Source organism: Herpailurus yagouaroundi, unplaced genomic scaffold, assembly GCF_014898765.1.
Source record: "Herpailurus yagouaroundi ecotype Mexico unplaced genomic scaffold, PumYag 201, whole genome shotgun sequence".
Classification (NCBI taxonomy): Eukaryota; Metazoa; Chordata; class Mammalia; order Carnivora; family Felidae; genus Herpailurus; species Herpailurus yagouaroundi.
In genome coordinates, this window is record NW_024412432.1 from 1524503 (window position 1) to 1536707 (window position 12205).

General features: G+C 37.6%; 1 protein-coding gene across 5 annotated transcripts in view; it reads right to left on the reverse strand.

The window, feature by feature from the left end:
• Positions 1-12205, reverse strand: part of ERCC6L2 (ERCC excision repair 6 like 2) — a 148549-nt gene that overhangs the window by 21899 nt on the left and 114445 nt on the right. Inside the window, exon 18 of one of the 5 annotated variants that reach the window (XM_040450232.1) lies at positions 6821-6916. The exons of the other annotated variants lie outside the window; for them this stretch is intronic. Coding sequence (XP_040306166.1) covers positions 6836-6916 — 81 coding nt within the window. The 3' untranslated portion in view covers positions 6821-6835. Of the gene's footprint in view, positions 1-6820; positions 6917-12205 lie in introns of those variants that run through there. 5 annotated transcript variants of the gene reach the window in all.

Here is a 12205-nt window from a genome sequence, read left to right on the forward strand (position 1 = left end):
CACTACTGCCAAACACATCATGGATATTCATTTCTGGAGCCAAATTTCCTCAGCCTTGCCTTCTGCCCAACATAGTTCTACCCATGCTTGAAGGTCCAGGTTCATGAGACTTTCCTTGCGTACTTTTTTTTTCTTGCATTGTTATTTCAATTTCTCATTTGATAGCTTTATTATATAAATAGAATCTACCTTTATTTAAAATGCTATATAATCACATACAACATACCAAGCCAAGCAGCAACAATGTTGCATGTAGGCCAAAAATCCTAATTTCACCCACCAAAGGAATACAAGACCAGGGGCTCTCTTTGTTTTTTTGTTTTGTTTTGTTTTTTGTTTTCATTTTTTTTTTTTAATATATGAAATTTATTGTCAAATTGGTTTCCATACAACACCCAGTGCTCATCCCAAAAGGTGTCCTCCTCAATACCCATCACCCACCCTCCCCTCCCTCCCACCCCCCATCAACCCTCAGTTTGTTCTCAGTTTTTAACAGTCTCTTATGCTTTGGCTCTCTCCCACTCTAACCTCTTTTTTTTTTTTTTCCTTCCCCTCCGCCATGGGTTTCTGTTAAGTTTCTCAGGATCCACATAAGAGTGAAACCATATGGTATCTGTCTTTCTCTGTATGGCTTATTTCACTTAGCATCACACTCTCCAGTTCCATCCACGTTGCTACAAAAGGCCATATTTCATTTTTTCTCATTACTATGTAGTATTCCATTGTGTATATAAACCACAATTTCTTTATCCATTCATCAGTTGATGGACATTTAGGCTCTTTCCATAATTTGGCTATTGTTGAGAGTGCTGCTATGAACATTGGGGTACAAGTGCCCCTATGCATCAGTACTCCTGTATCCCTTGGATAAATTCCTAGCAGTGCTATTGCTGGGTCATAGGGTAGGTCTATTTTTAATTTTCTGAGGAACCTCCACACTGCTTTCCAGAGCGGCTGCACCAATTTGCATTCCCACCAACAGTGCAAGAGGGTTCCCGTTTCTCCACATCCTCTCCAGCATCTATAGTCTCCCGATTTGTTCATTTTGGCCACTCTGACTGGCATGAGGTGATATCTGAGTGTGGTTTTGATTTGTATTTCAGGGGGCTCTCTTTGAATAGGTAGGGCCCCTATTCTATTGCAAACTATTTTGATTGCTTAGACCTTACCTATGTAACTGGAGCTATACATGCCTCTAACACAGAGAGCAACCATATATATATTTTTTCATATTGAGTCCTGAGTCATTTAGCTGACAGCCTTTCAATAAATGAATGTTGGATAAAAAACATAACACAAGTAAGAAAAATTTTTGGAAGACAATTTACCAAAAGCAAAAAGTTCTTCCTCTTAAGGTATTCATTACTTCACCTGGCAACAGTAAGAGATAGCCTTATATGCTGAATAAAAAGCAGGTTATGGCTTTCCAATTCCATTTTTTAAGCAGTTGCTGCTACAGTCATGAAAACTGTTTACAGATTAATTGAAAGTTGATTCTGATAGTAACTTGGCTACAAGATGAGAGTACCTTTTTTTATTTAAAAAAATTTTTTTTTTAATTTTTTAATGTTTTATTTGTTTTTGACACAGAGAGAGAGACAGAGCATGAGCAGGGGAGGGGCAGAGAGAGAGGGAGACACAGAATCCAAAGCAGGCTCCAGGCTCTGAACTGTCAGCACAGAGCCCGACGCGGGGCTCGAACTCACAGACCATGAGGTCATGACCTGGGCCGAAGTTGGACGCTCAACCGACTGAGCCACCCAGGCGCCTCAAGAGTACCTTTAAAATAAAACATCAGCTTACCAACAATCTTAACATAAAAGTGGTGAGAGCTGACTCTGGTCATGTTAAAGGGGATATTATCCTCATCAGGAAAATTGCAAAAATATCACAAATTCCAATGTTAGATTATATAAATATGTTTCTAATGTTAGATTATATAAATATGTTTTTTTTAAATTTTTTTTCAACGTTTTTATTTATTTTTGGGACACAGAGAGACAGAGCATGAATGGGGGAAGGGCAGAGAGAGAGGGAGACACAGAATCGGAAACAGGCTCCAGGCTCTGAGCCATCAGCCCAGAGCCTGACGCGGGGCTCGAACTCACGGACCGCGAGATCGTGACCTGGCTGAAGTCGGACGCTTAACCAACTGCGCCACCCAGGCGCCCCTATATAAATATGTTTCTAATGTTAGAAACATATTTATCCTGCCTAAAGCCACTCCACTGCACAAGAATTCATGTTCATATTAAAAATTAGAGTAATTCCTCACATTTTTTATTTGTAGACTCTCTTTGAGAAGGCTGTATTTAATAGCTACTAGAAATTCAATTAAAATTAGTAAGCTCTGATTGAATATCTATGTACCAGGTACTGTTCTAGCTCCAGGGAATAAGAGAATAAGCTTCCATTCCTAACACAAATGAGTTTCACAGTCTAACCAGGAATATAATGGCAGACATTGCTGATGGCCTATCAACAGCCACTGTTACTTTCTTTGTTGTCTGAACAAAATTGGAGTTCTCTTAGAGATGTGCTCCGGGATGGTGGATTGCTCTCTCAGTTCTCAGGGTGGGGTGGCTGGGGGGTGGGGAATAAATGGAGATTAGGCAAGCTAGTCATGTTTTGCAACAAAGATTGTTCTCCTCAACAAAAGGAGACATGTATGAGAGAACCATACCTTTCTGTCTTTGGATGATGCATTTGCATAAGAGAATGAGTTCTTGAGATGCAGTGGTCATCCTGCAACATGAGTCAAAAGGCCCAGGCACTAAATGTTGACTTACCAAGGCCAATGACGCAGAAAATGAGAAAGCCTGAATCCTTATGATGTCATTGGGCTATAGCACTAAACCTAGAAATACCCCTCAACAGGCTTGCCATTATGTGAACTAGTTAATGGCCCACTGTATAGGTCACTTTTATTAGTTAATCAATTATCTTTATTGAAATATAACTGACATACAATGTTACATTAGTTTCATAGTGATTTGATATGTCTATACATTGTACTAGGCTCACCACAAGTGTAGCTACCATCTGTCACCACTATTATAATACCATTGACTGTATTCCCTATGCTGTACCTTTCAGCCCTGGGACTATTCATTCCAGAACTGGAAGCCTGTATCTCCTACTTTCCTTCACCCATTTTGCCCATCCCCCCACCCTCTCTCCTCTGGCAACTATCAGTTTGTTCTCTGTATTTATCGGTCTGTTTCTGCTTTTTGTTTATTCATTTGTTTTGTTTTTTAGATTCCACATGTAAGTGAAGTCATATGGTGTTTGTCTTTCTCTGACTTATTTTACTTGGCATAGTGTCCTCTAGGTCCATTCATGTTGTTTGCAAATGGCAAGATCTCATTCTTTTTTGTGGCTGAGTAAAATTCCATTGTGTGCATACACCACATCTTCTTTATCCATTCATCTATTGATAGACACTTGTGTTGCTTCCCTATCTCTGCCACTGTAAATAATGCTACAATAAACATAAGGGTGCATCTATCTTTTTGAACTAGTGTTTTCATTTTTTGGGGGGGGGGCAAATACCCAGTAGTGGAATTACTGGATCTATTTTTTTTTAAATTTTTTGAGGAACCTCCCTACTGTTTTCTGTAGTGGCTGTACCAGTTTGCATTCCCATCAACAGTGCACGAGGGTTCGTTTTTCTCCATGTCCTCACCAACACTTGTTGTTTCTTCTGTTTCTGATTTTAGCCATTCTGACAGGTGTGAGGTGATATCTCATTGTATTTTTTATTTGCATTTCCCTGATGATTAGTGATGTTGAGCATCTTTTCATGTGCCTGTTTGTATAGGCTAATTGTAGATGGTTATCCTATTCCTTGAAGCTGAAAGTATCCTACAGACATATATACAGTATCACATAATACAATGGTAAGTACTATAGCAGATACACACACGTAAAAATGAAGATGAGGAAGACATTTACACTGCTTTGGAGAGGCCTTAGGGGACAGCTGTCTTTGATGATACAAGGGGGAGGAGTTCAATAAGCAGACACAGGTGAAATGGAATTTTAAGCAAAAGCAGCACAGGAGCAAAGGCATGGCAGGGTAAAAGTCCACGGTGTGCCCGTAGACTGGTTCACAGTCTGAAAGCTGACCAGAAGAGTCTGTTCATCTTTACATCCCCAGTGTCTAGCACAGTGCCTGGTACAGAGTATCAATAATTTTGAATGAGTGTCTCAGAATGAGAATGAAAAAGCAGGCTAGGGCCAAATTGAGATCCGCCTTATGTGCCATGGAAAAGAAGCACGATAAGACATTTCACATAACTTTGGAAGGCAGAAACTTGAGGTCCTAAGTGATTGTTTAGATGTATTACTGCTAGATGAGGAAAGCTCACAAAGTCATAAATGGGTAGGGATATCTTTTCTGGCACTGTTACCCATGTTCTCCCTTCTTGAGTGGGTTTCCTATACCAGCACTGCAGCCAACAAATGGCACGTATGGAGTGCAAATGAAGAATACCAGAGTTTATGCTGCTCTGAAATGACTAAGATCTTTACATGATCTGCCAGTGTACTCTATTTAACGTCAACTTGTGGAGCTAAGACTTGAGAAGCCTTGACTTCATGGTGAAGATGGTTGTGCCTTATGTAATACTTTCACGCAGGAATTCAAGTGGCCATCATTTTCTGCACTCCCACTCTGTGCTTCCTGTTGCTAGGCTGTGGTGTTTATGAAAGTGTACACAATGGTCCTAATCCTTAAGCAGCCTGTAACCTACCCAAGGAGAGAACAAACACATTTGAGGTAAGCAACACTAATATGGTGTCCACCGTGTCTACAATGATGACTGGCGCAGAGTATGGGTGTGAAGGGAACTTGGAACAGAGTGATCTCTGAAGACTGAGGCTTTATGAAGGGAAGTGGAACTTGAATTGGGTCCACCTGGAGTGGAGGATCAGACAGTAGATGATATGGATATAGAGGTGTAGACCGAGTAAATTTATTGAAGAGCATGGGTGCCAGGCAACCTGAGAATACTTCTCATTCAATAAGGAGGGACCATTTTCCCTGGCTCAATTAATTGTCCAGTGGTAGCTCTGACAACGTTTAAGTCATCTGCAGAGGATTTCCAGGAAAACCAGGAAAGTTGTTCATGGAATAGTGTAAACCACTTAAAATTCTCAAAACATAGTGATGGGTTCACTGTAACCTTATTGCAACTGAAAACATAAATTTATTCATAAGGTATCAATTATATATATATAATATATATATATATATGACACTATTTTAAATCTCTGTGGTTATCAAAAATGAGTCAGGGATATATCCTGCTATTTAGAAGTCCAGAGTTTCATTAGAAAAGAAGAAGAAGATGTGTACTTATAAAACAAATTTGGAAGTCAAATTTTAGAATAACAGGCCATAGAAAGTACTATTGGGTGAAGTAGAAACAGTGTAAGAAGAAGGACATCTTAGTTCCAGCTTAGGGAGAAGCTGGGTCAGGCTTTGTGGAAGAGACAACAGGATCTGAGGTAGGTTCTGAAAGGTAAAGAGATATGGAGATTTGGGGGGATGAAAAAATTAAGGCTCAAGGTTATTCCTGGTGGAGAAAAAGCATAAGAGAAAAAAGCAAAAAATTATGCCTTTGCCAAAACATCTTTGGCACAGTAGATAGTGCCAACAGTGTGACTGTTATTTCTTGAGTCCAGACAGAGCTTTAACTATCTAACAAAATATTTTTTAAAGTGAAGGATACATTCAGTCCACTTAAATTTTTTTGTTTAACTGCTAAAGTGAGGGTGATTCTTCACAAGCAAGTTATTTTGAAAAATCAGACTGATTTGTCACATTTGAAAAGTAAAATGGAGGGAAAAAAAAAAGTAAAACCACCAGAACAAAATAGAAGCCAAAGAAACTGAGGAAAAAGGCACAAGAGAAGATAGATGGATTGAAAAACTAGGGATTTAAATTGACTGACACTATTGAGCCTGAGGGAAGTCACTTACCCTCTCATTTTTAAAAATCAGTAAAATGATACTTTTGCATTAAATAGTCTCCAAGAATCCTCCAAATTCTGAAATACTATGTTTTGCTAGTCTTATAATTTTGCCTCATTCATCCTATAAAAATTCAGAATTCATATGTTTAGAAACAAGATTCTCAGATGAAAAGGCAATAGGTATTTCCATTAAGTGGCCATTCCAATTGCTAACTGGTTTTCATAGAAGGATAAAATATACGTTGAAAAGGGCTATTATGTGCTTCAATTTCTTTAAGTCATGAGGTAAAGTCAATCAGAGTTCATGAGGTCTTATATCTCTAAGCTTTTATATTGTTAATGAGAAGGCATTATTTGAAGAAATAGTATTTTTTAACTATTTAGAATTAATATTCCAGCTATTTAAACAGAGAAATTGTTCCAAGAAGTGACATCTATCTACTGTGCAATTGGAACAATGGCCAGCTGGGAGAGTTAGAATACAACTATTTCCTGATAGGCAAAGATTATTTTTTCTCAGTTCAGTTCATTGTGAAATTAGTTAATAATTCTTTTCAAATATATTTTTTTTCTATAGAATTCTTCATGAAAAATGAGTCCTAGCTCAAGGTAGGTCCTTTGTCTATACAATTAGAGAATGCTAGATATCTTTTATGGTATTCTAACATATGCTATTATTGGTATTATTGGTACTATCAGCAACAGAAATTGTATTGGGTCATTGCAGAGAATAAGAGAGGGAGTTTCACTCATCACCCTTACTGATCAGCAATAATAATAATTACAAAAAATAAAAATTTATATTTTGAGTAGTTTTAATGCCTTTATCACAAGGAGCTGAATGTGTTTTGTACACATCAGGTCAGTAGTCCCGTTTCTCTGTTAATCCTGGTAATACCACTGTGAGGAAGAACACCACATCTACTTGTAGCCATCAGCTAGGAGGGAAGTAGGTGTGCATGTTTAAAGGTAACAGCAGGGGCGCCTGGGTGGCGCAGTCGGTTAAGCGTCCGACTTCAGCCAGGTCACGATCTCACAGTCCGTGAGTTCAAGCCCCGCGTCAGGCTCTGGGCTGATGGCTCGGAGCCTGGAGCCTGTTTCCGATTCTGTGTCTCCCTCTCTCTCTGCCCCTCCCCCGTTCATGCTCTGTCTCTCTCTGTCCCAAAAAAAATAAACGTTGAAAAAAAATTAAAAAAAAAAAAAAAAGGTAACAGCAGATTCTCCTTGCTCTGACTAGGTAACAGGTGTTCTTCACAAATGATACACTATCTTTCTGAATCAATCCTAGTTCCAAAGAATCAAACTTGTCATGCCAACACTAGTTACATAGTTTTATACATATACACACAAAATTTAAACACTCTTGATCTCTCCTAAGATTATGTGAAGGAATAACTTTCTAATATAAATACCATAAAATTAACATCTAGCTACAGAAAGAAAAATGATGAAACCATGAAAAATCCCACCCAGTAAGAGTTAATTCCGTTACATGCTGAAACCATAAACCTTCCTTACTCAACTACTTCATAAACCAGTCATTTGTGAACGATTACTTTAAACCATCATGCCATTCAGTATCCTGAAAAATAGGATAATGGAATGCTATATCTCCCCAAAGTCTGCTTCATTGTAAACAGTCCATCCCTCCTTGCTGACTCCAAAAGCTGTATAAACATACTGCAATCAAATCCACCATAGCTCATAGAGAGCCTTTCTTTAAGTAATCTACAAAATGCCAACCTAATACAAATACAAGAAAGAGGAGTTCTTACTAACACGACATTTTGTATTTACAGTATTCTGAACAGTGCTTAAACCTGCACGGGTTATAAAAGGCAACCTTCCCCACGCTCCCCCCCTCCGGCCTGGGCCGACAGCATGCGTAGGCCTCTCGTTTACACCACACTGCAATAACATAAAGAAGGGTTTACTATTAATCCAGGTTTTACTACAAAGCGACCCGTTATTTCTCTGTCAAACACTGGCAAGAGTGCCAAGTGTCTGTCATCCAATTCAGGGGATTAAGTCTTCTTTTATAGTCTGATACTTGTACCAATTTATAAAAATACAGATATAGTTTCTTAGAGTTGGTCACAGTCTATATTTTGGCTTGGATTCAGGCAGCAGAGGTTGACCATGACAGCTGGCAGGAAACTGAGTGAGAATACATCCTCCCCCTCTCAGTCACCAGGTCTCAGTTGCCATAGTGATTAATCCTTAATTGAATGCTGTCTTTGTACATTTCTTTTCAGAAAACTTTAAGTATACTTAAGTTGAAAACATGCAGTTGACTGAAAAAATGAGGCAGCACATCACAAACAGGTATAGCTAAATTCTGTGACATACTTCCATATATTAAAGGAACAAATTAGCTCTAATAAAGGTATTATCAGTTCTTTCAAATGCTTAAAGCGTTTCTTTCTGGTCTGAGGTTAGACCTAAATCATACAGGTTTTCCCTCTTGTTACCAGACATTTCATCTTTTAAAATAAGCTGTCTTCAGACATGGTTCTAAAATATCTAAGTACAATTTAAGGCAAAACGAGTTCTTATCTTACATAGTTTTCATTACTCAATAACAAAGGTATGATCAGAAATTTATTATAGGGGAGACAGGTTTTCATTCAAGACATCTATAAAATATGTTACATAAATAGAAATTAATTTATAAAAGTATAAACTATAAGAAAGCAAAGGCAACATGGAAAAGACTGTGTATTTTAGGCCTCTTCTTAATATATGGTTGAATTTGAAAAGCAGGTTCAGAGCTCTTGTCATTTTGGCTATCAATAATTTTATCAAAAGGACTGAGAAACTCTGAAGACCACAGGAGTTTATCAAGGATTGTGGTATACACTACTTCTCTTTTGTAACTTTTCCATTTAGTATATTTCTTTGCAATTTAGTTAAAAGCCCTTACTCGGATTCAACTACAGTATTCCTTGGAAAGTGAAACATCTGCATATTGTGACCGCTTGCTAATCGCGTATTACCTTCATACAAAGAAATAGGATTTGTTTTCTTTTTCTTAGGAAACGAGACAACATATCTGCCTCTGGCTGCAGACACACACACAGACACACACAGACCACACACACACACACACACACACACACACACGCACACGCGCGCGCGCGCGCGCGCGCGCACACACACACACACACACACACAGTCTTTTCAAACACAAACAAAGGTCTCTAATAAAACTTTGGTGACAGACAAGAAGCACTCAGAAGAATTCTCAGTAATAAAGGTTCTGGATGTGAGCTCTAAGATGAAAGATACTGTACTGTAGGTGGGAGGTCTGGGGATTTCTGGAGACTTTAGAAGCAAGAGGTTTGCAGATAATTTCTGACACTATTGCTTTTACCTTGCTTTGTTTCCCTTTACCTTATTCTCTTTTCCTTCCTTAACCATTTTTAATTTTTTTTCAAAACTGCAAATTCACTGTTGCCACCCACCACACACTACAAGCTGCAAAACCTCTCTGGGAGTGACACTCAAATCTCTAATCGAAGATGATGGTATGTTTCACTGACTTACTCATTAAAGGCGCTGAAGTAATTTTCACCAGATACGATGAAATCAGTGAATGTGAACATTTTTTTTTTTTGTAAAAATTCTGAGATGGCTTTGAAATGTTGTCAATATCTCATATATGTAAAATAATGTGTTTTTTAAAAAGTATCTTCAGAAATCCTTAATTTAACCATCTTTATAAGTAGTTTTAGTAAAGAGAAAAATGATACTATCATTGTTCCATTTCCCTGACATTACTGAGGTAGTCTTTAGTTTCCAGAAGACTTATAATGAGGAGAACCAAGAATATTATGTACAGAGATTAATGCAAAAGGATTAGTCTGATGGCAGAGTGATGTCTCACTCATTTGAATGTCTGTCAGCAGCTATGGCAATATCTTGAATTAAAAGCAGTCACTTCAATTGAAGAATCAAAACAGAAAATAATCTATCAGCTTTAAATGGAAAAGTTACTATTATCTTCAATTCTACCACAGAATATCTAAAATAAACTAATATAAAGTAATGAGTAGCTTTCTATTTTCATAAGCAAAAACTCAGTAGTCACATACAAAATTATGAAAGATATTCTACCAGGAATATTCTTGTTTTTCCTTTTTTTATTTAAAAAACTTTTTTAATGTTTATTTATTTTTGAGACAGAGAGAGAGAGAGAGAGAGAGAGAGAGGAGGCGGGGAGGGAGGGAGAGAGAAGGGCAGAGAGAGAGGGAGACACAGAGTCCAAAGCAGGCTCAGGCTCTGAGCTGCCAGCACAGAGCCCAATGAGGGGCTCAAACTCATGAGCTGTGAGATCATGACCTGAATCAAAGTCAGATGCTTACCCAACTGAGCCACCCAGGTGCCCTTCTTGTTTTCCTTTTAAAGGGAGTCCAAAGCCCCAGATCTGCTAATATCACCCATTTTTAAAATTTATAATTAAATATGGCTGCATACAACTATTTATGGATTATTTTTCCTCATTAAGCCCCACCTTCCAGGAGAATTCGAGACCTGACATTAGTCTTATCCAGTGGTAATAATAACAATACTTATTATTCATTGAGTGCTTACTTTGTGTCAGGTACTGTCCAGAGCATTTTTACCTCAGTCTTTGCAACTTTTTGAGGTAATAAGTATAATTATTTGTATTTTAAACACAAAGAAAATGAAGCACAGAGAAAGTAAGTCCCTTTCTCATGGTCACACAGGAAGTATGCGAGAGAGCTAGAATTTAAACTCTGACATTCTGAGTAGAGTGCATGCCATAGGCTAATTGTAGCTATCAAAATTCCTCCTGCAACCAATATCCAATTAAATTATTTCATTGACATCTACTATAGGGGTTTGCCAAATTATGTGACATTTTCACATTAAAATTTGTTTGGATAAGGACATGATTAAAAAAAAAAAAAAGGTATGGTTGAAAAAAAAAGCCCTAATAAAAAATCAGTTGTCTATTTAAGAAATTCTGCTGGCTCTAATACAGCCAATTTCTGGCAAACACAGCATATTGCTGATTAGTTTTTTCAGATAGTTCCTACAAGATAGGCAAAGTAGAGAAATGTTCTCTACAGTGTTGGTTGAGAAATGGTATCTAGATGAAATGAGAATATAAAAAAGCAGCACACTTGGGTCATGAAACTATAACTTCATGCATTGCATTGTCCCTTTGGATTACAATAAAAAATGCTAAAAGCACGGTCTTCCAAAATCTGTTATTTACATTTACTCCAAGCATATTATAAGACAACTGGCTGTTCACTAGATCATTCAATGTCCTCATTTAAAATTCCAGGTGACAAATTTCCTCAAATTAAGTGCTTGGAAGAGAGTTTTCCTTCTCCCTAGAAGAGCTAGCTTCCCCCCCCCCCCTTTTTCTTAAGGACAACCATTTAGCTCAGTGTTTCTCAGCAGGGTGTTATGGCATTTTGAGCAGAACAATTCTTGGCATGTGGGATGGCCCTTCCCACTCCCCCACCCACAACAGCCATTTAGTATCCCTGGCCTTCAGATATTAATGCCAGTCGGGCACTCAGTCACTGTGACCACCCAAAGTGCCCACACACATTTCCAAATGCAGTAGTTGAGAAAACACTAAATGGTTTACTTCCTTTGTTTTGTCTACTAAGAAACTCGATCAAATTTGTCATTAAAAAAAAAATATCTAGGTAAAGAACACTATGTCTTATATATCTGCATTCTAACTTTCTTTCAGTCCTGAACTTCCAGTTTAATTTGTATTTTCCTTGGTTCTGAATTTCATTTTGTATTCTGATTTTATTGTTAAGACAATCCAAATTCTTTGTGGAACCAGAGGAAGAACAAATAAATAAAGACAGCTTGACAGTTCAGAGGCATTCTCCCCTACCCCTTCATTCTTCAAAGTAGAACTAACTAGAAACAAAGTATGTATCCTTGTTACATACAGTACCCACTTTTAACTCCTACAGGTAAAGTGGTAGAAAAACTAATCCTCAGATACTCAGCTTAGAAATAAAGAACAGCAAGCCAAAGAGAAAAAAATATTTTTCAGACATTTGATGAAAGTGACTATGTGTAAATGAAATACATTTATGTAAAGCCTTATTTTTATATAAGAGCAATTTTAAATGAGAAAATCATATAGAAAGTATTTATTACTTTTAACATTATATGAATCCTTTTGCTAAAAATATAAATTCTGTATGCAGCTAGTTCTTCCATGT